Below are 27712 nucleotides of genomic sequence, written 5' to 3'. Positions count from 1 at the left end.
GGAAAGGGGCTGGGGAAGGCCAGGCTAATAAAAGCAGACACTCTTGGAGTCACTTTCTCAATGCCGCGGCAAGAGCCGGAGGCCTGCACTTGAGCAGCATTAAGGATTGTCTCCAAAACACACATCCACCACAGTAAAATGCAATCTATTTTATTGGTTAATTATATACAGGAGATTCTTGATATTCACAGTAACATTAAACAAGTTACCTCCACAAAGAGCAAGAGTAAAAACAAAAATGACAGTCCACTGTAAACAAAACTAGAAATCCTGTTGGATTTGGTGGGACTGGCTCCAGACAAACTGAAAAGGCACTCGAAGAAAAACAATAAAACCAGCTGATGAACACAGCCCGGATGCTTTGTGCACTTCTTCCAAGATGACAAATCCAGAGGCACAGCGTGTGGAGACCAAACATCAGGGTACAAAGAGAGGCAGGACATCACATTCCAAGCATGCTACACGTGTGTTGACGTAAGAACTTAATTCACTCAAGTCTCGTAATCGTTAAGAGTCCTCACCTCCCTCCAAGCACTACGTAATGCGAGTTTAGTGTTATCAGGACAAGAAAGGCTGGGACTACACAAAAGCAGCCAGAAGTCACGGCAGGGAGGCCAGGCTTTGCTCAGAGTCTGGCAAAGCGAACAGCGACTGGGGCCCAGAACGCGGCAGCTGGTGACATCTGGTGGACCGTGGGAGGCTGGGACACAGGGAGGTAAGGTGGCTCCTCTGGATTGTCAACACTGAACCAAGAGACGGCTCGGCCAAAGCTGGCAGGGAGACATGACTGGAAACGGCCCTTTCCCAGTTGGGCCTCGCTGCAGAGAGGAAACCCTCCATCTTCCCTCCTGAACCCCATCCCCTTCACACCTCCCCTTGCGCCCCTCTCCCCAAAGCCCAGCCTGAGCCCCCATTTCTAACTCAGGTGCTCAAACCATCCTCCTTACAGCCTGCTGGAAGGTACCTGGGGCGCTCCCTGGACACCTGGGAGACTTCTGCACAGGGCCCCGCTCCCCAGGGGACCGCTGCTAGCTCAGCGTCACCTCCCTCTCTGCACAAAGCCGTGCGCCCTCTCCTGTGCGTGGGTGGGCAGGAGACCTTTGAAGACAGAGATACTCATCCTGAGGGGGGCAAACAATTTCAAGGGCACAGATGCTACGCGTAGAATGAGGCAGAAAAGCTAACGAGAACCAAATTTATATTGCAAAAGCCACAGCTGTTGTCTAATCTCCAAGTCATCCGTCTCCGATCACTAGAATCAGAGAATTCAAGTCTGGTCACTTGAATACAAGGACAGGTGGCTAAAAGGTGACAGCAAGATCAGGCCAAGCAGAGGTTCTACTTTAGCGAAAGACACAGCAAGAGGTATATGAAGTAACTACTGTCATCACTCAAAGCCACTTGTGACTATAACCAGCCATCCCTGTCCTGTAGTGGCACCAATTCCAGCTCGTTTGGGAGAAACCGATCGGAGCGGTGTTGGCAACGTCAGCTCTGAACTGCTTCAGGGATCGAGCGCCTTTCAAAACATAAATCACCATCTCCGGCACTTCACTGCTTCAAGTCTCTGACAAGCACTGCGGTTTCCTCACAGCTCGTCTCCTCTTCACAAAGATCAGCTCTCCTCACCCAGCCACCGCTGACAGCGCGGCTAGTACCATCTCCGCAGGAAAAACTGCTACTGCACGTGCCCAGATACTTCCACCTCGGAAGGATTCCCTGTTCTCACGGCACATCCCAGTCTGAACGTGGTGGCTGTTTTTCAGCGCCCTTCTGAAAATCCCACCATCTTCCCTTTCTGCCAGTTACTGGCACAAACTGGGCATCCTGGGCAGAACGAAGACTCCAGCTTTGCGCCGTACCCTGCACAGCATTCCCTAGAACAAGAAGCAGTTTAATAACAAAGCGCTAAACCAGAACTGCTCCCTGGAAAACCCAAAGCGCGCTCTGGGCACTAGGCGTGCAGGGAGCTGGTGTTGCCTGGGTCACAGCCTGTCTTGACGGTGAAACGTGTAGAGCTCACAGCACCGCATGGGAAGTTCTTTACTGTACTACAACACTCGTCCACCACCGGCACGGGTAACTCTTGCACCTCCAAGCTAACAAGGTCACAGCATGATTATTAAGACAAAAAGGAGTCATCTGGGTCAGCAATTCTTCTTAATCATCCCAAGCTACTCCAAATTTCACCTGAGGAGAAACCAAGGCCTGCTCTAGTCCTATCTTTTCTTTCTTCTTTTCCCCACATCTCTCCTTTACAGGACCACGGCTGTTTAATTTCCTTCATCTCAATCAAGGAACAGAATCAGACATTTTAGCCCTTAGTGTCGTGAAATCATTATTTAGCTCTTGCCTCATTTACAGAGCTGGTTTAAGTAAACCAAAAGTCTCGCTCTAGATCCATCCAGGTGCAATTCAACATGAAGCAAACGCGGGTTCAATGGTTTCTTTAATATCTTTTTGTCCTGTGAATACACAATTGTTGTCCTGTGCCTACTCCGTATATTTCCATGATTGGGAAGTGAAAGCAGCCAAACCCAAACGCTACCACCTGAAGATGAGTAAAGCTGCTGGATACATCAGATTAACAACGCTCATCCTACTCTTGGAGGGCTTGGAGGGCAGGCTCGGCCAGAGCCCCTGAAGCACAGGGGTCGCAGACTCATGTCAAAGTTCTCCCTTGCCAGCACACACCTGAGCATGCCTGATGTGCAGCACCAAGTCTTCCTCGGAGGCTGAGTCCTTCTGCAACAGAAGGCATCGTTGGCCCCAAAAGCCACAATGCCTGGGAGATCTCCTCCCCTGGCATCGTGTACATATTGAAAAAAAAGTAAAATTAAAGTAGCTGTTCACACACGTAGGCTCCATTGGCAACTTTGATCTTTACCTACTGTTTGTAAAACCCTCACAGATAAGCATTTACAATTTAAAAATAAAATGGTTTTGTTTTGTTTTTTTTAAAGAATAATTTCTACATTTCTGTCAGCCAACTAATTTCAATCACGGCATAATCTAAGAATAAAGCAAATCCTAGCCAAGAATGGCTACCACGGGACCCCCAAGAGTCAACCCTGCTGCCAGCCTGCAGCAGGGGGGAGCAGCATACCCCAGCTCCTCACATCTCTACGCCCCAGCTAGGAACTTGTGGTGAACTCCAGTTGATTTTCTTTATATTGTTTCTCTCTCAGCTTAGGAATGATCCAGTCCTCGTGATGGCTGCACTTGAAGAGAGCAGTGGGGCAGAGAGGCTTCTGGGCGGCATCCAGCGTTAATGGCAGTGCTCCGTGATATCCACAACAACTGCCTTTTTCCAGCTGAAGAAGAAATAGCCCGTCCCTGCCCCTGCTGCCACAGCTATGCAGAGGTACCCGTTGTACGTCATGAAGATCAGCATGAGGAAATAACTGACCACGACTTGAATGATGTGCAGCACAGTCTGCAGGAGGTGAGGGAAGCTCAGCATCTGCTGTCTGAGAAGACAAAAGCCAAAGAACAGTCAGCATCCATGAGACACAGATGGGAAAACGCACATCCCTAAAAAGAAAACTTGGCTCTCAGGCTGACGGGATGCCAAGGTGGGGATGAAACGGCAGAGAAAATAACAAAGCAGGCTGGATACAGACTTCTGCGTGCATCTGTCACTTGTAACTGTCTTGTTCCCCACAGAGCTGACTGCTAACAAAGACAGCATGGCACTTCTGGGAGGATAAATCTTTTAGCTGAGAAACAGACTTCTGCAAGCTTATTTTACCCCCACATTCAATAAGCAGAAGGGCATCTTTTCTGAGTAGAGGCTTTGACTGCCTGTTAACAGAAGGATCCTAAGTATTTTCTGTCATGGTTGCTGGCTATGACACCCAAATTCCGTTCCTGGGAACTCCCCAAATGTGTTCCTTACTGCTCTGTGTAAAAAAAACAAAACAAGCTTATCTGACTCCTTGCTGCTTTCCTCCGTTTGCCCCCCATCCTAAAAGGTGGCCAAGTGGCTCAAGCAGAGTGTCCTCCAGTGTCAAGTAGCGTCCCGCTCTGGAGTCAGTATACTTCGCAGAGGTAACACTGGCTGCATTACGTGTTTTCTGTTGCATTTCTCGCCTTTGTCAGCAGCTGAAGAAACTTGTCTTAGAATGAAGTGAAATTCTTACCCAACAGTTTTGTGTGTCTCCATCAAGATAGTGCCATTGGGACCTGGCACTGGCATGGAGTTGTAGCGAATGCTGACTTGGGATTTACGGAGCAGACACTCTCGAGCAATCTTAAGGCCTTCATAAAACATGGCCAGGAAGAAGACAGCCACAAAAGCACCAGCCATTTCTGACAAAAGAGGAAACGGTATTGTATCTGTGCAACAAAAGACGTTTGCTTCAAAACACGTCAGAAGAGACACTGCGTGACTCAACAACCTGTCACGCTGCACAGGCTCCGCCTGGGCACTGCGCGCACACAGCTACAGAGGGCAAACGTGAATTTCATCCATGCGCTAATTCGAATTTCACCCATGAAGTGAAACCAGCAACCACTTTTGCTGATAAACCCAGTCAAATTCTCGAACTATACAAACACCTCCCTTTTCTTTCACCACACAGATGCCATTTTAAACACTCAATGCAGTGTGCCTGCATATTTTTGGCATAAATAGCAAGTTAATTCCTGAAACATTAATCAATTGCAAACTTTTTGTTCAGATTGGACAAGACAGTTTTACTAACCTCCAGGAGTATTGATTATAAGTCCAGAAAACAGCAATGGCACATTCTCATAGCTGAACTGGAAAGTCATTGCCTGCCCAAAACACAAAGAACATCAAGATGAGCCTGAATAGCTCAGCCCGAGATGGAGCTCACAACAAGATTTAGCAAAGGTTGTTGCATTATTATGAGAACTTAGATCATTTCAGTTGGCTACCAGACAGACTCGAAGAAACTCTTCAGTAAATGTAGTGTAATGCACGCAAGCGAGACATGGCTAAAGATGCTTCGGGTTCCAGTTCCAGGCGACAGCTCTTAGGCAGTGCCCTGGGCAAAAGGCACTGTCCTTCACAGTACCTGGAACAGAAAAGTGCCTTCTCCTTGCTTTTGGAGCTCCTTTTCTCCTCAGCATCAGCAGCAGTCAGGGACCGGGGATGTCTCTGTGGAGCTCATCCTTGGGTCCGCAGGATTACACGTGGGCTGGGGTCCAGGGCACTTTCTTCTCCCCACCTTGACCTGATATGAGCTCATACAGAGAAGGGCTTGTATAGCTCAATCCTCCGGTCCCGTCCTGCACCGTGCCAGCAGACTATTGTCTCCCTACAGAACTTCCTAATATCCTTTGGCAAACAGAGGCCTAAATACAGGCACAACAAGGAGTATTACACATAAAGCAGGACAACAGCTTGTCCTGGGTGAAAATAAGGGCTCCTGAGCCTGCAGAGTGAATGCTGTGGGAAGGGGAGACATCAGTGATCCTCTGGCCAGCCGAAGTTCATAAAATTATAGAATCATAGAATCTTCACGGTTGGAAAGGACCTTTGAGATCATCGAGTCCAACCATACACATACAAAAAAACCCCTACAATCTCTGTCACCAGAGCGTGCCCTCAAGTGCCAAATCTACACGTTTCCTAAATACCTCTAGGGAAGGTGACTCAACCCCCTCCCCGGGCAGGCTGTTCCAGTGCCTGACCACTCTTTCAGTAAAGTAATTCTTCCTAATATTTAATCTAATATCTAATCTTCCCGTCCAGGTAAATACGTTGAGGTTTAGCATGTCTTGACCGCAGCTGCATACAGGCTTTTCACATGTAAAGTGCTCACTAAGCTAGAGGAACGCCTCTTTGAACTCCCCTCATTGCTTAATTAAGGTTATTTGCTGAAGAGCAAAATTATGATTAATTTCAGCATCCATAAGAATCAGCAAACATTCGTTAACCCCAGAGCAGAAATTACTATAAAACATCTTTTAGAGAGTACTTACATTTCTTTAATGAATTTAACATTTTTACATTTCAAACAAAAACCGCACAAACCAAAGAGCGTTGCAGCCTAGTTCCATGAACCACAGCTGAAACTGAGCCTGTTATTTGGTGCAAGTGAGGAATTGGAATACACATACATTAAAATGTGTTCAGTCTATTATCTAAGATGCTGTACCTATTTATTTCCTTCCCTGACAGCTTTATGTGCAATGTTAATTCAAAATCTTGTGCAATGAATCACAGTTTTCAGTTGAAGGGTAAGGCAGGGTCCTGTAACTACCCATCAGAGGTAAGAGCAGTTGACGCTTCTAAAGAAACGGCATGTATATGGAAAGTAACGTATCAGAGAATCCAAAACTTAGCTGTTAGATTACATGAAGAACTTCACAAGGACATCAGTGACAATGCTGGACTGCAAGTTTCACCAGCACTACTGGGCTTTGTACGGGGCCATGCTCACAAAGGGGAAGGCTGTTCTAGTCCTCTCTTCTCACGCTACGATACTGTTTGCAATATAAGTAGATGCAGCGATGCTTAGTTCCTTCTTCGGGGCACAGAGCTGGCAGGCAAACTTTAATTGAAGGTTTGCAAAATATACTCCTGAGTATATTCTCATTTGAAATGGAAATGCACACTCTCTCCCCTCCTTTCAAAGTTTAACCATAGAGAGTCACGTTTTAATAATCTGAAACTCATGCCAAAAGCATTCAGAGAAGGGAGAAAAAGCTGAAAAAATCCTTAGAACTGGCTACACACAAACACAGATCCTAGAGTCATCTCCATGGAACCTCTGGCCAGGATTTCTGCAAAGCTTCAGTGATGCCAGCATACACAAGTCTGAACTGGTTTAAATCAAAGTTAGCGAGAGCAGCAAGATTCAGGACCAACACAGCCTTAACACCAACGTGGCCAAGAGCCCTGGTAGCACTTTCCTCCCCAAACCAAGTGCGGATTTAAAGTTCAAGAGGAAAAGGGCACAGAGGTTGGTGACCTGCAGGTCAGCACAACCCATCATAATAGTGTTCGATCTTCTCAGTGCCGGTTAAAGCTTTTGCTAACACTAACAGCCCTGGAGAACTCCATCCATCTCCATTTCTTGCAGGTAAATGCTTACTTTGCATTTCTGCGCCTGTAGCTGGCTAGAGAACAGACACCAGGCTGGCTGCTAGAAAAGTTTTTGCGAGAAAAGACCATTTTGCAAAAGGATCTCCAGCTCTGGAATACACGTCCTGTTGTGTATCACCTCATGCCACTCCTTCATCCCAGAAGAGCCACAATGGGGTCTATGTTTTAAATTAATTGATTCGTGCCTTCTAAAGCTAACTTTGACTTCTGATTCTCAAGAGCCTAGTCTCTAAGACGATAAGTCACTCTGAGCCACAGACATGGAAATGCTCTCTGTTTAATTATGACTTTTCCACTTACCATCATCATGTCAGATCCGTGACCATGGCCTGGGGCTGCCGTTGAGTGTTGATGTTCAGGAGGATGCGTGGTTGACAACATGGAGCTGTTCATGTGGTGATCGTGAGACATCTTTACTACAGAGATATTCAAAAAGGCACGTAGAAAAGTGGGACCCTGAAAAACAAAAAAACAACATAATAAGAACTTTTCTAAACAGAATCTGGTCTCTCTGCTGTTACTGCAAAAGAAAATACCCTAAGTCACCACGAAGTACTGCCTCTGGATAAACTTCTGGAGCATCCTCACAGTCCTGCACTCTGACTACAGACTACGCAGAGCAAAGCACGCAGGACAATTTAAAGGAGGTGTGTCCCTCTGAGCTTTACATCATCCTATTGCCTGCACCATCCCAAACATTTTTGCCAGAAAGGCAGCCTAATCTGATTGAGGGAGCACATGGGAACAAGTGCTCAGCATAAAGGAACACTTCTTATCTGTAAGAGGAAAAGTCTCTCCTCGATTGCAGTCATGCAAGAGGCAAAATTATCTCAATCCCCACTTTAAATTGCATATACTAAAGGATCCGTTTACAATATTTCTCTTAATTGACAGTTATGGATTTTATTGGGAACATGTTTAACAAAGAAATTATGTTAGGTGGTACAAGACCTATTACCAGGCAAAGGTCTGCAATAGCCACAGGCAATCCAATTTCATTTCCATGAGCTTTACATTGTCACATCTCCCCTCTAATCACATTGCGCACAATGAGAGAAAGAGTCAAAAGGCTGCCAGTCCAAACCTCTAATCTGGTTACTGCACATCGGGTATGTCTGGACACGCTACGTTAAAAATAAAAATACACCTCGCGGTTAGATGTGGACAAGGCTTCTGCGCTCTGCACCCCAGCATGACTTGGGATGGAACCTGGGACAGTTTCTGGTGTGAAATGAAAGGTCACCAGGTGGAAAGAGCAACAGGAGAGAAAACAACCAGTCAATCCTGAAACGAGAGTATCTGTCAGCGTGACAGAGCCAGGCAAAGGCAACCCTAGCACAGGCCAGGTGAGATAAGTAAGTAGAGACGCTGCTGTACTAGACCCTGTCTGGAATACTGTGCACCCTCCCCGTCTATCCAGCACTCAAGTAAAACCAAGTGAAATAAAAAACAAAGTACAGACAGTTTATCAAATTAAAACTTAAAAAAAAAAAAAAAAGAAAAAAGAGAGGAGATGTAAATCCTTCCAGATAAATCATCAGGAGTGTTTAAAACTGGGAAAAAAGAGCTTTTTAAGCTAAAAGACAATACAGTGTTTGAAGGGTTAGGTATGAATATATTTAGACTGGAAAAGGGAAATGAAACTCTGGAAGAAGTTTCTAAACTGAAAGCAGCTCTACCAAACCAAACGCGAAATGGCAACCAGCTGGTGGTGGAGCTGGTTCAGTTTGTGACAGTGACCTTATGACACAGCTGTGCAGGAGTCAGCGGTGGCCCAGGACAGGACTGCCAGTGCATCAGTGACAGGGGGTGACCTCAAAAGCATGTAGAGTTAAATTAAAAAGAGCAATGAGGGAAGTCTGAGATTTGGGGAAGATAAGGAAACAAGTCAGCAGTGCTGGGAAAGAACTCAAGAGAAAGAATTAATACACCCTGCAAACACCAAAATTAAATAATGCAGGTAAGCATGTGCACGCGCCCAAGACAGCTGGTGTAAGCTACACCAGCAATACACAGCTCAGGTATTTTCTGCATCTCCGTGCAAGTTTGTAGCTGATCTCCTATTGCATTAGACAACTTCACAATAACTCCCCTGGAAAGTTGTCTTGTAATATAATCTAATGGCACTGGCTAAAAGCAGAATGTATTCCCGGTCCATATTGCTGCTAATATTTTTTAGCTCACTCCGCCCTCAATTTGTGCTTAAATATTAAGACCAGAAAAACAGCTCAGAAAAATGTCCAGGAGGAAGAAAAAAAGAGAGATACTAATGCAGGAAGCAGCTCACCTGACACAGAAAAGCTTTCCCAAAAGATATCTGCAGAACAAATGGTGTGATTTTCATACAGCATAGCTTTGATTATACTGTTCCAGAGATTAAATGTTCCAGCGCTACAACTGAAGTCCCAAAATACAAACACTGGGGAAAGGAATCCTCTGCCAAGACACACAAACTTCAAATCATCTTTAGCAGCAGGGAAGGAAGAAGAACAGCCACAGTGCTTTACACCACGGGATCAAAGCAGGAGGAAAGAAGTAACATCAGAACTTCCCCTCTCCCCCAGCCAAAGTCTTGTCTCCTCCCTCTTCTTCTTTCAGTTGACTGATACATTGCTTTTGCTTTGGATGCAACATTCTCGCTAGTGACTACTGTCCAATTTGAGTATTTCTTCATTTTAGGATTTCATGCTCACGCCAAGCTCTGCAGGTTCCAACACCCTCCACAGAAGCCCTGTCCGTTTACCAGATGAAAAACTCCCTTCGTGGTTGTGTTGTCTCCAACTTTTCACTAATTTACCATCACCAGTCTTCAGAAAGGGAGAAACAGGGGACGTGTTCTCTAGGTATTTACAGTGTATTAACAAACAGGCTCGGGCATTCACAAGTAGCTGCATGTGGATGGGTAGCGTCTTGGCACAGGTTACAAAGGCCACGCTTGATGCTGACCTGTGCAGCTCCTTCCCGCCCTGCTACACTCATGCTCCAACACCAAATCCACCCCCCTGCTGCGGTTACCCAACACTGAAAGGCATTTTACAAGATCCTGAAAAGGATGGGATATTAAGTAGCACAAGAGGAAATAACGCAGACTGAGCCACGTCAGCTGTCTTTTGTGTTACTGAAGGTAACCAACACGTGGATGAATTTCTGTTTAAAAATAAATCACATCCAGTGGAACACCCCAGTACAATCAGTCTCTGAGTTACAACTTAGGAGGTCTCTCCCTGTGCTTTGGGGTAAAAAACACTATCTAGGGCACCAGCAGCCAAAGGTTAATGGCTGCGTAATATTTCAAGCTGCAAATCTCCGGTTTGCTTTCACCAACTCTTAAGAGTCAAACTGACTGCCACAGGGCTGCACGTACCACAAAAAGAAGAGCGCTGTTTATAACAAGTCTGACTCCATACCTGGAGGAAAAAAATCCGCACACACAAGTTTCCATTATCACAATTTCTTTAAATAGGTTTAGTCTTGTACAAACTCAGGACTTCAACAGCAGGTATTTTTGTCTGAATGGGTAACTTGACCTCTCGACTGCTGCCCGCTCCACATGTTTGCACAGAGAGAAAGAGAGGCATTGGAGTGATTCTTGAGCATACGCTGGAGAGGGGCGCTGGAACAGGCTGGCTGCAGCAGGCTCAGGTATTTTGAAGCATTTCCACACCTGAAGGGCACAGACCTGATAGTGCACCTGCCTGGATGCTGCACTGTTACCAGGGACGCACACACACAAGGGTTTTCCGTTGTACTCCGCAGCAGCCTAGCACATAAGAAAGCAAACAGGGTGGGACAGGAGAGAGGAATGAGGAAATTCTCTCCAGGGCCTGTTTCTTTCCCTCTTGGTGCCCGTCATCCCAGGTCAGAGGAAACACCGCCTCCATTTCACAGCCCCTCAAGTTTTTAAGGAAAACAGCAAGACTGAGAGCTACACACAGGATTTCTCTTTTTTTAAGCCATCGTCCTGGAGCAGGACCGACCTCAGCACATAGGCAGGCTCTGTTCACCCAGAGGTTTCCATCCCTGTGCTGCAATGCCAGCTTGGCAGCTCAGCAAACCAAGCAGGTTCAGGGAGATGTGCAGCCAGCAGCAGGATCTGACAACAACAAACTGTTAGCTCAAGTTCAGGATTAGGACTTTCACCCTCTGCCAACATTTAACCAGTGCTGCCTCATCTCACACATACAAGGAAGCCACGTTTGCAATTCCAGGGCACAGAGAAGGGCAGGAAAGATAGGTGTCTTACACCAGTGCACAACAGAAACAACAGGTGAACGAGACGAACCTAGTGAGATGCCAACACAAAGCCATCTTCTCAAAGAGGTCTAAGCCATAAGACAAATGCCATTATACGTAACCTCCATAACAGTTTCCCAATCTATTGCTTCTGCCCTGGAAACAGTTAATCCACAATCCTGCCACTCTACAGTAAATCATCTAGTTTTTCCTATGGCAAACAGCCTTCCAGACATCCAAGGGAGATACACCTTTTAATGCAGAAACACAGGATATGCAGAAACAGGACAGTTTATGGGAAGGATCTGCCAAGCTCCCAGAAAGTACTTTACAAATCAGCTTGGTCTGAAACATAGTGTGCAAACAGACCTTCCTTAAAGTCACATTCAAAAGGAATGAAGCCCCTTTCCAAATCAAAAGTCTAACAGGATTAACAACGGAGCTCTAAATCAACGCCCATTACAGCAGTCAACTCTTCCCTTCAAAACAGTCCCTCATCTTTCCCATGCCAGCTCTGAAAAAGCAAGAAATAAACGTAATTCCCCTGGCTCTGCCTAAAGGGATTGGAGCCTTAAAAAACACCTCTTCAGTCTCCTTTACACTAGTTACTTGTTCAGCAGAGGCAGGGCTTGCGGCTGTGGCCCAGCGCACAGCAGCAGCAATGCCAACCATGCCGATGGGGCTGGCTCCTACGCAGGAGTCTGCAGACTCCTGTCTCAGCACAGCTGGGGTGATCCTTACCTAGGGTCTCTCCACCAACACCTCTGGTAGCACCAACAGTGTCAGGGGTCCCTCTCTTCTCCTGAACAAGAAATGAAAAAGATCTGATAAGATTTACTGAGAATTAAAATGAACACTCGCGAGAGAAATCCAAGGGAAAAAGATCAAAAATAGCAAGTTGGAAAGGCAAAGATCTCTTGCTTTGCACATCACGTACATCTCAGTCCTGCATGACACAAAGGAATGCCACTTATAAAACACATGAGAACAGGCAACCAAAAGTTATCGGCGCTCTACTTACAGCAGTCCAGCTGGCAGACTCTGAGCTTCACTGGCTCCGAGCTTGTGGTCTCAAGCCCAATCCTATTTTATTTTTTTTTTTAGAAGTGCTGTAAATGGAGGTGGGAGGGGAAGCAGGGAGTCTGCAGACACTACAGCACTGTTCACTGGCTCTAACTGTGGTCTCCACTGAATGGTCTGAGACTTAAGCACTGCTTCTAGTTTATTCAATTTCCTGGCAAACTTGACAACTTTAACCGCTTCCTTCCCGTATGGGTGGACTTGCTCTGACTCCTCCGGCACGCCAGGCTTAGCTCCAGAGCTGCTTAAGGGCACAGCTGAGGGACAGACTAATTCTACCTGTTCATGCTGTAGGAGTCTCCAGCAACGGTGGCCAGAACCCTCCTGTGTCAAGCTACGCAGACACTTTAAAGATACAGGGAAAAAACTCATAATTTTTCAGTAATGTAACAGAATGCGTTTTACAAACTGTTGTTCTCCAAGGCCAAAACTCCCCTCAGAGCTCTCCTGAACAGCTTCAGCAACCCCAGGCTGGGACTCAGACACACAAGGAGGGACTGTGCCGTGCCCAGCACCCAGTACACAGCCGTGTTTGACCCAGCACACCTCCTAATTGCACACCTCTGCTTTTGCCTTGCACAGCTCCTGAAGAAGGAGCTCTTAGTGCTATGTTAAGAATTGAAGGCATGTTTGCAAGGTCACAGCAGAACTGTGTGGCTTGGCCTGGTACTGCTTCACCACCTTAAAGTCCCAACCAAAAGCCTGTACCAGAAATTTCAGGCTTCCTAAAAGCTCGACACAGTAGAAGAGGTTCAGATAAAGAGCAAGAAACAGAAGGGAACGGCTCAGGAGAGGAGCTCCTACACATTTTGAGGGTTAGGTTGTCAGGCTGCATTAGTCTGTATTTCCTGGGTTTTGTCCATGACCAGAGAAGCTTGCAAATTGACTCAAGCCAGATCAGCCGAGTCAAGCAGAAAAACACACACCGTGTGACAGAGGGCACATTCTCCCTCTCCACCTGTAAGTGGAAGGGCTACAGCTGAGCTATTCATACAGATGGGTTTCAGAAGCTTTTGAAGGAAGAAGACAGGTACTCTGGAGGATGTCCACCTTGACGTGCCAGAGGGTGAAGTGCAGGAAGTAGGGAATGATGGGCAAAAAAAGGGCTGAGCAGGGCTACAGACAACATCTTGTGTTCAGCTTCAAAGGGGGATGATGTCTGGGCAGACCGTGACATGCAGACATGGAAGCAGTCAGCAGGGATGTTCGAAAAGAGATGCAGCCAAGCTGGTAGCATGTAGAGAGCAGCTCTTTGGCAGCCACCATGCACAATACAAGCAGAAGAATGGGCTTTTAAAAATAACCTACAGGGCTGTTAGTTTTTCATCAGGGGAGAAAGCCACGCAGGAGAACGCATCCTCTGTCATCACCTCCATCCAGGATCCCAGGCTGGAACCATTACAGCATGGACGTGGATGGTGAACGTGATGGTAGAGGACATGGCATATCAGAAATGCTCCCTTGTTCATGAGCCATGCCCATGACTAAAGGTATTCATCCAGGCTGAGACAGACCCTTTCTTAAGGCAACCCTGACAAAACCCTAGAGGCAGGATATGAGGAGAAAGTGCAGCAAAGCCTCATGCCACCCATGCGGGAAGGTTTGGGGGTGAAGGATTACACCAGAGTTCAGTTCAGGTTCTCTGCAGCACAGCCAGATCACACGGCTGGGGCCAACAATCATGCTCTGCGAGTACATGCCCCTTCCTTGGTGCCTGGGGGAACTCACGGGGAGTCTGTGGGTCTCTGCAAAGATCACAGCAGAGCCCTGCCAAGTGGAGTCATTTTACTGTTTTCTCACACTTATTTGAGCTGCAAACCTCTATCCTTCAGGGCTCCTGGCTGCCACCACTTCCTTATTTTATTCTTATCAAATCAGTGTTTCTTTTCCACATTCCACGCTTGTACCAATGCATGCTTGTCCCACTCATCATAGAGCTGCTCTGTCCCCAAGAGACAGGCTGCACCCTCCTCACGTAACTATCGCATCGCACTCATGGACATAGCAAAAAAAAAAACCAAACCCAAGTGGTCCAATTTCAGACTATGGATTCCAGTTGAGATGCTGGCTCACACAGGCTTCCTGGAGTTGCACAACGTTATTTGGTAGCTCAGCACAGTTATATACATTAATGAACTTTTAATTAAAATGAAGATGAAAAGAAGTTGATAAAGTATAAGCATTGGTTCAACCCTTAAGGTCCTGTCCTTTACTTTGAACCAAGGCAACGCTCAGCTATACAACTAAGGCAAAACTGGTCGCATTCACTCAACACAATCCCCGTTACTAGAGGAGGAGCCAGAGCTTTTCCTCTCAGCATGGCTACAATCACGTCCCTTTGATGGAGTTTATTTTCATAGCAAACTTGTCTGGTCACCTTCTGTTAGAGACCTTGCTTGATCTGCTTCCCTAGAAGGGGACGGTCATTCCTAATCTTCCAGCTTCTGCAGACTCCTCAGGAAATCCCTAAATCTTTGAACAAGAAAAAAAAAATAACTAAGGACAGACTGTTCTTTACAGGACAATGCACTGAACTTCATGAAGTGGAGCATCATGCCAGCCCATGTAATTACTAACGGGCCCAATGAAGTGAAAGGCAGCAGAAAACAATCCTGCAGAGCAAAAACCTTGGGCTATAAAACTGATAACATCAGAGCAAAGGCTAAGAAATGCTGGCGAGAGATGTGTACAGATGGAGAAAATAATGGTAAGTTAGGTAGGCTGAGCAACAGACTCCTCTCCAGACAAGCTTTTTGCTCAGGCATACTGAAACGCCAGGAGATGGAAAAGCAATAAATGAAGGATACTCCTGAGAAGCACGGCAAAACTGAGGAGTCCTTGCCAGCGTTTTCCTGGCTGTCACCTCATTTCTGCTAGAGAATCTGACGCTTATAGCCCAGGTTCAAGCACCTGGAATGCACACAAAGCTTTGCACTGAGATCCACGAGTGATCCTCTGCTGTCTCACAAAGGGTCCCAAACTCCATCAAGCTACAACCTGGCAGTTGGACTAGATGATTATTGCAGGTCCTTTCTAACTTAACTACCCTATCCCTATTCTGTTCTATCCTGTTCTTTTCTACAATGGCTCCTCCGCTTGTGCTGGCCACCTCTCAATGCTTGCCTCAGTAGAGCAAATAAGATTACTTCCACAATGACCACACTGAGGTGACAGAACCAATGCCATCGCTCCTTCGTTCGTCTCTCTTTCTCACAAATTCTAGGTCAGCAATGCAAGGTGGGGGGACTACATCAGCACAGGAATCAGTAGAAACTCCCCTCATCTACAAGAGAATCCTGGACATGTTCCCACACAGACTAGTGAACCTTAAATTTTCCTTTGAAAGAAGACCTGCAATCTTAGAGACCGATCCATGCCTCCAACTGTTGGGCCAAATCTTAGGGTCACCGCACACTCGTGCTCTCCAGGCTGCCCCACTCTTGGCAGGACAGTAACACCATCTCTTCAGCACAGCAGCAACAAGCTGCTTCTTATCATCCCCTATACAGTGCTACAAGAGAAAACGTTTTTGAAGGTGTGCAATAGGCTCAGAATACAGCAGCGGGTACGTTTGACTAGATCATTTTCATACCGTTGTAAATACAACACAGTCTTTGCCCTGACAAGTGCAAAACAACAGGAAGGGTGAGATACTGGGAAAGACACTGGAATTGGATCTGGCAGCTCCTGTGAACACCACAGGGTACCAGCTTGCAAAACGCAGCCTCGTGCTCGTCTGTTTTGCAGACATTGCTGAATGCACATCTGTCACAGAAGAGTGGCTCAAGGGAGGTATTTTTGGGGGGCGGACAGATGCTGAAAGCTGTGACAAGGCTGAGGACAGTTGGTGAACTGTGCATGCATGGCTCATCCACATGAAGGACAGCCAGGCAGGATACAGCAAACAAGTCTTAGAGAAACAGATGTCAGAAATAACATGAACTGAAGTATTCTATTACACCAGCAATTACACCTGCTACCGTCCTGATAAAACACGAATACTTTCAACCTGAGTGAGCCCAAATTAACCTACAGTCCCCAGTGGGGGATCAAAGGATCTGAGCACATTCCACCCTTGGCCACCTTTGAGAATCCCAGATGGAGGGACTACTATAAGCTGAGCAAATCCAAAGTGCAGTTCAAGGAACAAAGCACAGCTCGCTTGGCCCAGAGCCGCCCACCTACTGACCAGAAGCAGGCAGCCAGGAACAGACATGTCAACTAAGGCGATTAGGATCTCTTCAAAGTTTGCCTGTTCGTCTCGGAGTGTCACAAAACTTTCCCCTTTTTCATGTTACTGCTCCAGCTCCAATAGAACAGCACCCACCTCCAGCCAGCTCTTCTTGCTGGGCACAGAAAACAAGGACATGCAAAGTGTCGTATCGGGTGCCAAAGCCAGAACAGATCAGTTCTGCAGCAGGCCTGTGACTTGTGCACACGGAAGAAGCGACTTTTCATGCTCAAGCCCATCACGAGCACAATTTCTTCCGTTCTGTACATGTGCAGTATTTCCCCCCTCCCTGTTTTCACTTCTCTATTTCTTCCACCACTAGCCTTCATTTGCTCTGCACTGTTTATTCTTCTCCTTTGTGTCTAGCCGGATAAGGCAGTTGTCCCCGCTTTCTGACACCCAAGAGCACAGACATTTCTGGAGAGCAGCAGAATTGAGGCATCTCAGAATATGCAAGACTTCAGTGAATGCCAGTCCCACAGCTCCCAAAGCAGAGAAGATGCCATACAAAAGCTGACTCAAGCACTCGTCTGGAGAGAAAAGAATGGCACTGGAGATTCCAAACTGACAGAGGATGCTACATTACAATTTCTTTATAAAACATCCAGGCTAAAGGACTCCTACAAAAGCACGTCAGGCACCAAAACTCCTTACAGCCAATGCCAGCGTGAATTCAGAGCTAGTACTAACAAGTTTTCATCAAAGGCAATTCCCAGAAGGCATCTACAGAAGAACCTCTTCAGCGCTCCCTGTGCACGTCAAAGACTTCTGAAGCAATTACCCCAGGACCGCAGTCTTGCAGGCCACTGTACCACAGCTTCATCCCTCTTCCTCACATCATCAAGGGTATGAGACAGAAACACAGTAATACGTACCCATGTCACAAAATACCCCGTATTCAGCATCCAGAGTGGAGAAACCTGAAGGCCCGCCCTTCCTCCCAGGGACCATGCTGTGTTTAAGCAGAGATAAGGCAGAATAGCTTAAATCCCAGTGGCTTAACAGGCCTTACTGGGACGCCAGAGGAGCTGAGTGCAGTCTGCTTACCATGCACAACATTCGGTCAGAAATCACGAGAGGACCCTCTCACTAAAAACCACCTAGCGCTCACTTGTCAGCTGAAGAAAGCTGCCTAGCCCTCCTTCTTACCGGTGGAAACAAACGGGACAACAGCAGGGAAGAGGAGACAGAAAAGAAGTGCCATGTGATCCATATTTTCCAAGATTACGTAACTTCTTGAATACATATACTTCCTCATCCTCGGCGGTGGTTTCTGCTGAAACGTTACACAACCAAGCACTGAACGGCGAGCAGGGAGATGGGATCCACACGGCCAGAGAGCAGGAAACATCCTGCTATCTCACCATATGCTGAGGAACAAGTGGGACAGAGTCCTGAGACTTGCAATACACTTCAAAAACTTTTTAATCTAAAAAAAAAAAAATTAATATTTGGAACTGTATCTTGCAAGACATATTACACAACGTCTGCTTCCTTAGAAAACCAAGGGTTAGGGAAGAATTTCTCTTCCTATTTTACATGCCCTAAGCAAGAACAGCTTCTAGCATGCATTCTTCTACCTACAACAGATTTGGTTTTTAAATGAAAGGGAAGATGAAATCTTAAAATCAATAAAAAACCAACCTTCTGTGCACAAGATTCTCCATCATGCTCACTAATTCAGCAACCGGATCCCTGCAGGTTCACACCACCTGCAGCATTGGTATCTATATAAGAAGCCAGCTTGTCTCACGCAAAAACAGCGTCTCTGCCCAGGGGGTAAGGAGTTGTATTATTGTTTGTGACCATTCGGTGCCCACATGCAGAAGCATTCGATCTATAAGGAACACCAGATGTAACAGGATGAGAGACAAGGTCCTACTTGTGAGTTAATACCTGCTAAACCATTGCTATGTGGTTTGCTGAAGCGGGAAGGACACACACCAGGCTAAACAGCATGAACACCTCTGACCAGATTTATTCAAAATGATGCCTTCTAGCCTTAAGCCCTGTAAGATTCTAAAATAATCTCAGGAGACACAAAATGAAACCAGGAGTCAGCAAGTGCCTTCCCAAGTAGGCAAGCAAAAGTTTCCCCAGCTGCAAAAATGTCAATGTTACTCAATTCACCTAAAAGTGCATTACCTGGCCTTTAATACAGGTGCAAAATTACAGATGCTATCTAGCAACACCATAAATACCTTTGCCTCATGTAGATAAGACTAATGCCGAGGGTAATAAAATGGATGGCACCGGCTTATTACAGGCCTCATAAAAGGGAGCGTAAAGTAAAGTCCATCAATGTAGATGATTCAGAAGACAGACAGAAAATTTCCAGATCTTACCCTACTTGCCCTTGTTCCACAAGTCACAGCAGAAGGGCTTGTGGTTAAGATTTTCGGTCACAAAGCCACACACAGAACCACCAGGAAGTTTAGGAGACCTCCTGAGACCATCTAGTCCAGCTTCCCTGCTCAAGCAGGTTGCCCAGTCAGCACCCTATTGCCCCCTGAGCATGACGACTGCTCATGCAGTCTGATAACCTGTACACGTCAAGGACTTATCAGTTCTTGCAGAGAGGGCGAGGAGCTGCTGTGCGCTCTGGACAGCAAGGCCATCATTTATGGACCCAGATACAGATCCTGTAGTTGAACTAAAAAGTTCCTGTTCTAGAACATCCTGAGAAACTTTTTGCAGAGAAATCTCCCCTCCAGTGAACTAGGGCAATGCCTGAGGCACGGCAGAGCAGTGGTAACAAAGACAGCTTTAAGTTAATGGGTCAGCTGATAACAACCTAGCCATTGACACAAACCTGCACACACAGAAAAGCAGCTCATTTTTCCCCTCCAGCTGTTTTTCAACATCATAACCAGACTTGGCCTGGAAAAGGCAACATTTGTACAAGTTCTGAATTGGCTTTCAGGTATGTTTTGAGAATCTGGACAAGAAGGAAACCATCCTACATAACTCCTTATGAAGTTTTAGGAATCCATTCAACACATACGATATGAGATATACTGGTTTAAGCAATTCATATATGTTTTTCTGTCTCCAGTACTGCCACACACTCATCACAGGGAAACACCTTCATTATGTGTTAGCTTCCATCACATGTGAAATCTTCCTTGAGTAACAATCCCAGGAGCACACTTCACTCCTTTCTTTTCATACTTAAGTAGTTGTTTGTCTACAGTTACCCCTTAGACACTGTCCATGTGCAGACGCAGCCCTGTAAGGAGCCACTCAACCACTCACCTCCCCTGGAGCTGTCACGTTCCAGCCTGTGCCAGACACTGCCGCAATAGCCATGCGTTGTTGATGTCAGCTCCTGCGGGAATACACTGGGACTTCCAAGTCCTGCTCTGGCGTGTCAGGGTCACCTTTTAACAGAGGCTTTTCACTAAAGACCTCATAGTTCACAAGACCAACTTTTAGAAAAATCCTTGTTTTCTCTGCTTGCAGAAGGGAAATGAATGCGTGTTCATTTCACTTTGCATCACCAGGACTCTGCCTCAAAACAAACGCTTGTTCTACCACAGCCAAGAATCCATTTCTTTTGTACTTCAATTGTTCAAAACACCTGTTGTTTTGAGAAGACTGAAGCTGTTTCTGAGCTAAATGCAAGGTGGAGCCTTGGTCATCATCAGCAAAATCCATTACACTGTGGTTTTAATTAAGCCCAGGAAGCCCATTCTGTTTCAGCAGAGGGGTAAGACCAAAATACACATCACCAGAGCCACTCTCCTACTCTTGCTCCATGATCTTGGATAAGAGCAAGAAGATGGAACATATAAATAGCTTCCAGGTAGTAACGCAAATACTTGTAAGAGTTCAGAGAATGAATTCATAGCCCTATTCCACAGAACAGAGCACCTCTACAGTTTCACTTCTGGAAATGCAAAAATACAATCCCACCTTCACTCTTTGTCAACTCAGCAAGGTAGAAGATCCGTGACATCAAGAAGAGGGAAAGGGCAATCAAATCAAGCCATTCTCTGGGAAGGAACTTGCCTTTGGAAGAGCCTTGGCCTCATGACGCTGACAGGACTACCTCTAGGGCATGGAAAGCTAGAACAAATAGCAATCAACAATTTTTTTATTTTAATTATAAGTGACGATATACCACTCTGGGAAAAAGCTTCCAACACTGCCTTTTTCATCTTGCTTTCAAACCCTTGGACTGCCACAGAGCTGTCAATCCAAAGCAGAAATGATTCAGAGCTTAAAAAAGCTGAGTACTTACTACTGCAGAGATGGGGTTTCCACCTGCTGCCTCCAGGAGAGCAGTCTTCTCCAAACAGGCAACAAGTCTGAGACAGATCAAAGTTTCTAAACTTGCAGATAATGCTGACAAGCAGAACGCATATCATTATCTATATCAAAGGCTAATCATTAACTACTGCTTGGATTTATCTATGATCACTTTTACTCTGCTTTAAGCCTATTTACTGCCCGACCTGCAGCCTATTTCAAACCAGATCCATTACTTGCAATATGGTCAGTGGGAAATATTTATATTCAGCTTCTCCAAGATGTGCAAAATGGGGGCAAGGGCTGAAGCAGCAGATGGATTTCTGCTACATTTTACTCGGGGTGAAACCATCCCTCACAAAATACTCACCATCCCTATTGTTACAGCCAAAGATTTCCTATGACCCAAGATAAATATTTGCTGCTCCGTCTGTGCAACCCACTGAAGACATAAGCCAATCATGTTAGGACCAGACCAAGCAAGCACTGGGATGCTCATATGAAGTTCCACGTAATAGTGAAACTAATTCCTGAGTCTTCCTCACGAGATCTTTGCAAAAATGCAAAGAGATTTTAGAACTCCCTGGCCAGATTAAATGTGTTGCAGGGATGACTTTCAAACACATTACACAAAACACATTTCAAACTTTAATTTCTCTGTCAGAGAAATCAGTGTTTTGACTGCTTTTGGATACTGTCACAAAGCAAGCTTAGTTTCCTTTAGTATCTATCCCATAATGAAGAAATGCAATGTTTTCAAAGCTATAGGCCAGTTTTTAGGAGTTCGGGGGAGCAGTAAAAAATAACAACCCAGATATATCACAAATTGTGCAGAAATTCTTCACCAGTGTACAAAACCTGTCGGGGTACCTGGCTCTCTGACCTCTCCGATCAGGAAGCTGGTGTCAGCAATTGCTACAGAAGAAAAAATGTGATAAAGGAGAAAAAGCGCAAGAAGTATAGCTGTCCTGTGCTCTGCAATACAAGTGTCCTTATTGTTGGGGCAGTGGTTTTGAGCGAGATCAAAAGCAAGAGCTGCACAAAAAGGAATCAATTGGCAAGCAGTGCACATGATCCTGCCATCGTGATGTACTGGAGGGTTTTACTTAAGGAGTTCAGCAAATTAAGGGAAGTCATGCTATTGCCAAAAGTTTTTTTTAAACTATTATGACTTAACAAAGAAGTAAAACCGTCATAATGAAGTGCATTAGGCATTACAATCCATATAGCAGGATAACTTATAGACACTACTCTGTGTTTCTGCCTTGTATGGAGAGAGCAGCACAAAAATGGCTTTACAGGTAAAACCAAACCTGTCGCAGGAACATGAGGGCAGCTGTAAAGCTCCCAACAGCCTTTCTTTTAAATTGTTTAGGCTTCAATTTGACAGTACCTGTAACATTTTCCTCCACCATACTTTAGTCTCACCTGACACCACCTTAAACGTTAAGGCTCAGTACATCCTTGTGAGATGTCTTATCCCAAGTTAATGAAGGGCACCAAAGCCACTGGTAACTTGATTTGTATAATATTCTCCTGGCAGAGAACTCAGAAATCATGACTCACTCTCTTGTCAAATCCATTAGACCAGGAGCTCAGACAAACAAGGGAGCCATAAAAGAGGCAACTGAGAAAACCAGACCAACTCCGTGGGTTGCATTTCACTTCCACAGTATTCCAAGACAGGGTGTGCTCCTCAGGAGCTTGCGCTTCTACTTCCCTTATTACTTTGATGTACAAGAGTTCACTTACCGTATCGGAAATGCGCATGGTATCTCACTGCCCTCCCATGGAGCGCTACACTGACAGCAGCCGTTGCAGTCACTTCCCGAGGGCTGGAGGAGAATGAACTGGGATGGCCTGCCTGCTGGGAGCACTGGCTTTGAGTCTGCTCCATGTTTGTTAGTTTTTCTTTCCCAAGTAAAGGATGCAAGCTTGAAAATGCAGTCAAGCTGTGACAATACGTTGTCAAGTCTCTTTAGTACAATGCTCTTCAGAGCAGGAAAAGTTAACTGAGGCAGTAACTGATTAATCGGACCCCTGGCTCACAGTGCAGCCTCCATCCAGACACAACATGGAGGAACCCAGCCAGGAGCCGCGGGGAACTGCTGCGCTGCACAGTGGCCAGGCATGCAGCCCACTCTGGGGTGGCACCGAGCTGCTCCAGTTCTCCCAGACAGACCAAGTACATTCACCATTTGAAAGAAATCAGACAAGGAGCAGGCTGGGTCACAGGGATAAGTATCTCCGTCAGGAGGCTGAAGCCACATACCTTTAAAATAGCGGCTTTTCCAAGCGTACAAAAGAGCAGGCTGGCCAGCTGGCTAACAAGCTTCAGCTTGTAAACTCAGGAAGTCCACTGCATCTTGGAGGTGGCCTGAAAGTACTTTTTAAGCCTACAAATTATCTATAGCGTGAAAAAAGCCTGAAAGTGTATTTACCATACCTCCCAAGAAGAGACGAATTAAGTGTTTAAAAAAAAAAAGCCAAGATGGTCAGGATTTCTTAGCCAGTCTAGCCAAAAGCTCAGCTAAATATATCACAAAGCTCATATTCCAAGCTCATGTGCCTTCATCAGAGGAATGAGATTTGAATCCTCGATAACTAATGAGCTGTGTCTCCATCAGAGTAATGAGATTTGAACTCTTGATAACTGATGAGCGTGTGTGGGAAAAGAAGGCTTGGCTAAAGTGAAGCAGCACTCACAAAGTCTCAGGAGAGAACTTGCTGCACTTGCTGGTAGTTTCCTGGAGTTTCCTGCTGTATTCTTTTCCCAGTTTTCTCCCAGCTTCTCAGGCTTGATATCAGGATGTGCTGAACATCCAGTGAGAACAAAAGATACTCAATCACTTCCACATTTTTGCCCATGATCTAGAACTACCATGGTCTGCTATATTAATTTAGATAAACATTAGAGTGAACAGATTCTATGTACGTACAACTTTTTAAACAGATTATAAATGATATTCACATCTGTGGTACAACAATGACTGTGGGATTTTCTAATATATACGTACAGAGCGAAAGAGCAAAAAGAAAATTTTAAAATACTTTCCACACAAGCAATTGTTCTATCTAGCAATCACGGTTGTTCAAGTGCCACTGGAAATCAACAGGACCCTTGCAGATATGAACTGGTGAGAGAGTGGGAAGAAATGACATGTGAAAGCTACGTTGGGAAGATGGCATTAAAGATCGTAGAAACAGAGAAGGACAAAAAGGAGGTATTTCATCACAGCCTCTTGCTTTTAGATTGGCTTCTAAACCAGAAAAGTCTCATTTCACGACCAACAAATGAAAGGCTTTAGAAAGTTAATTTGTAATGCAGCAAAATAGGAGTTTAATTTGTTTAAAATAACTAGTCCTATTATTCTCTGCATTAGCAGATTCCAGCTTTCAGCTGAAAAAAAGGTTAATGAAGAAATCATTGGTCTTGAGTCCCCCAGGACTTGATTGGGAACATTTCCAGAAAATTAGATTGAAACAAAAGGCAATGGAGTAGATTAACTAAAATTGGATTTTCCAGAGAAAATCAACACAAACTAGATTGAGTCTTTTTCATCCTTCCCTAAGAAAAAATTGCCAAGACTCCCAGTGTTTCCTGGCAGGCTTTTGGAGAAGCTGACGCTGGCAGTCTGCTTCAGCTCAACTTCACAAAATTCTGATGCAGATTACTGCTAACTTTCAGGGTGACCTTCAGTCCAGTGTGGGGAAGGTAGGTCTGCAGAGGCAGGAAATTTTCCTTTTGAATAGAGGGGTCTTTATAGCAAATACAGAAACCAAAAAGGAAAGGAGAAAATATTACATTTTAGTTCAAATAACAAAAAGTTCTGTCTTCTCTCTGACCTTATGTCTGATTGGTAAACAAGACAGCTGAAAGGAAGCTCCTTAGGGCCCTGACTCAAAACTCACCGTGTGAATACGGTAGATCTTCACATCTATTTGTACTGGAAAACTGTTCAAGAACAGTATTCTCAACACCTTCCCTTCTCAAGCATTAAGCTTTTGTCTGGGGATAGAGTGTCTCACTAATCCAAAACTTCAAGTTACACTGTAAAGGGGTAAGTGGGAGAAGAATCCTCCCAAACCTCTTTTCTAAAAAGGAAAAAAAAAACCAAAAACAAAAACCCCACAAACCTTGTTCTTGCACCACTGCAAGTCAGAGTAAGTAGCAGCAACTATACCTTTAAAACAAAAAAGCAAACATGCAAAAGTGACTTGAAAAGCTTACTGAATTCCTCCTCTCTACTGGCAGAAATTATTCCAATTCTCAGCCTAGTTAAAAAGCTGCTCTAGATTAGAAATCTGATATGAAATGAAAATAATTGTCTGTAACTTCCAACAAGCAGCACAATTACAGTAGAAAATTTCTCAGTTCTCAATACAAAGTTGTGTGGAAGCCTGCAACTCCTGCTGGTTTTATTCCTTTCAATCCTTTTTTTCTTTTTTTTTTTTTCCTTAGGGGTGGGGGGGGGGAGGGGGAGTAGAAGATAAAACCTGCCTACTGCAAATATTTTTGTGTTCATAGCAAAAAGCATCACTTTAAGTTTGTATTGTGCAGCAGGACAGTCACAGGCAGCTTCACCAACACATCCACAGTTATGAAGCCAACATGCATTTAAAAGCAGTATTTGCAGATCATTTCTAGTGCCCCCTTTTTTAATGAAGGATGGGAAAAAGGTAATGCATAATCCAAAGCTTGATGAAAGCCTCAGGAAACATTACATCATAAATTATATAAATTGGGACCATTACATTGAATGCTAATTTACCCTATGAGATTTCATATTGTTAGTCATGAAAAATACTGCAAAAGCTTTATTTACCTCAGGCTCAAGCACAGGCAAGTTAAGATCAAACAGATTAAAAATAAATTTAATAAATACTTGCAAAGAGAGTTTAATCCACCTTTGCACAAAATGCCATGCTATTAAGCGTTCTGACGCTCGGAATTTGAGCATGAACGGGAAAAATTGGCCTACGACTGTGAACTCACGTGGAGCCAAAAGCTCACTGCAAACTCAACTGCAGAAGAGGGCTATGAACAAAGCTTAAATACAAAAAATGAGAAGTGGCTAAGGCAGGGCTTAGACTTGATGCTGGCTGTACTGCTGCAGTACGTACTCCTACCAGCTACCTACCCATTACACCAACATTGAGACTTGCCAGTGCCAACCAAGAGGCAAGAGGTTGTTCACAGACAGGAATATTTGATTGTACCAGAATTGTTATGTTTCTGCTTCCAACAGTGCAAGTCAAACTTTATATTTAAAAAAAAAAAAAAAAAGTTGGGTACAGACATAACATTACCTGTTCCTAAAAAAAAAACTAAATTCAAGTGCAACATGAGGACTCAGCCCCATAGGTTTTCACTGTTTAAAAACTGTATCTTGAGTGCTAACTTGATAGAAAGACAGAAGGAGGCAAGGCAAAAACTATCTCTTCATCTAAGGAACACAGGAACCACATCTCCCATTTGAAGTTCATGTCCACCTGCTATATCAAGGTAGGAACAGTCTGCTCCCACTAGAAATTCACATCAAATTATAGTGTAACTATTGTGTGTGTGCGTCCTTGTGGGGTTTTTTAAACAGAAACAAGGCTCTTGACCCTTTGCGGGTTTCATTCTAAAATAATCACACATTCTGCAATGAAAAAGCTACTTAGCACTTCCCTATGTCTTTTCCCTTTAGAATCAAAATGCCTGTTATTGCAACCGTGCTGTATTCTCATGGCAATAAACCCCCCAAATTACTGCAAATGCAGTGCTACAACTGACCTCGCAACTTCGTGCTCAGACTTAACCATCCTAAAGGCAACTATTATTACAAATTTCCAATTGGTGCAAGAAAACATCCAAAGCCAGGAAATTATTCAACCCTTATTGCCATTTTGCTTCCCCCTGCACTGAGTTTTGCTGCATTTCAACATCATCCGTTTCTGAAGTGTTGAATTTAAAGACAAAGCCGTGGGCCTCACTAAGCACCTGGAGATACCAGCTTTTCAAGAGAAAAAAAAAACAACAAATAAGGCATATTTCTCAAGCTACGAGGCAACGGTGGAAAATTGCTTAACGAGGGCCAGCTCAGATGTTTGTAAGGCCAAGGAACTATTCTGGATGCTAAGAAGAAAGTGTTGTCACAGCAGTTGACACAGCAGTTGTCACCCCTCAGTGAGTTACAAGTATGAGAACTAAATCTGGAGGGTAACAGCGCCCGTGTGCCCGCCACCTCCCGCACCCCGGGTCCCAGGGTCGCTGCCCAGCCGCACAGGCCGAGCGATGAAACCACCCTCAGGCTAAGCCCAGCCACTCCCCGGGGACAGGCCGGTCACCGACTGCCGGCACCGACGGCGGGAGGCATTCACGGCAAGAGCCGCACATGGCGGCGCCCGGCTGTCACCTTGGGCTCGCCAAACCAGGCCGGCAGCTCCACCGGGACCCGCGACCCGGGGACCCGCAGGGTTCGGACAGGCCCCACCGAGGCGGCGGCCCGCCGCTCCCCTAGGCCGCGGGCCAGCCCGGGGCTGTCCGCCCCCTCAGGCTCCCCCCGCCATGCCCCCACCGCTGACGGGTCGCTGACGGGTCGCTGACGAGCCGTCCCCCGCCGTCTCACGCCCGGCCCAGGCCCTGCGTCCTGCCGATGTCGCCCGGGGGCGGCGAGACCCCTGAGGGGACCGCGGGGGGGGGGGGGGGGGGGGAGTGCGGGGGGCGCGAGATCACCCCGACCCCGGCACGTCACTCACCGCGCGACCGCCACGAGAACGCTCCGCTGCCCCGCCAAGCCCGCGCGGCAAGCCCCGCCCCCCGCAAGCCCCGCCCCCTCCGGCGTGCCCGCTAA

At 45.7% G+C, this 27712-nt stretch overlaps 1 protein-coding gene across 6 annotated transcripts; it reads right to left on the bottom strand.

The window, feature by feature from the left end:
• Positions 1–129: 129 nt before the first annotated feature.
• SLC31A1 (solute carrier family 31 member 1) lies at positions 130–27678 on the bottom strand. Of its 6 annotated transcripts, none has more exons than XM_054220746.1 (6): positions 27618–27678; positions 12053–12113; positions 7379–7534; positions 4707–4779; positions 4143–4311; positions 130–3470 (listed from the first exon to the last, which is right to left on the bottom strand). In XM_054220746.1, exons 3-6 carry the CDS (start codon positions 7487–7489, stop codon positions 3269–3271), a joined length of 555 nt encoding a protein of 184 aa, XP_054076721.1. In that variant the 5' UTR covers positions 7490–7534; positions 12053–12113; positions 27618–27678; the 3' UTR covers positions 130–3268. The 6 variants fall into 6 exon arrangements, with proteins under 6 accessions (XP_054076721.1, XP_054076720.1, XP_054076722.1 ...); XM_054220745.1 differs by lacking the exon at positions 27618–27678 and adding an exon at positions 20866–23090; XM_054220747.1 differs by lacking the exon at positions 27618–27678 and adding an exon at positions 12333–13605.
• Positions 27679–27712: the final 34 nt, after the last annotated feature.

The sequence above is a fragment of the Rissa tridactyla genome, chromosome 14, assembly GCF_028500815.1.
Source record: "Rissa tridactyla isolate bRisTri1 chromosome 14, bRisTri1.patW.cur.20221130, whole genome shotgun sequence".
Classification (NCBI taxonomy): domain Eukaryota; kingdom Metazoa; phylum Chordata; class Aves; order Charadriiformes; family Laridae; genus Rissa; species Rissa tridactyla.
Note: the sequence above shows the minus strand (reverse complement) of the source record. Positions and strands in the feature narration are given on the sequence as shown.

Bases quoted from the DNA above. Each gene is read 5' to 3' on its own strand.
- SLC31A1 (XM_054220746.1), bottom strand. From the start codon at position 7,489: ATGTCTCACGATCACCACATGAACAGCTCCATGTTGTCAACCACGCAT. The intron at 4,312-4,706 runs GTTAGTAAAACT...CTCTTTTGTCAG, and splicing joins TATAATCAATACTCCTGGAG to AAATGGCTGGTGCTTTTGTG. The intron at 3,471-4,142 runs GTAAGAATTTCA...TTGTCTTCTCAG, and splicing joins GAGACACACAAAACTGTTGG to ACAGCAGATGCTGAGCTTCC.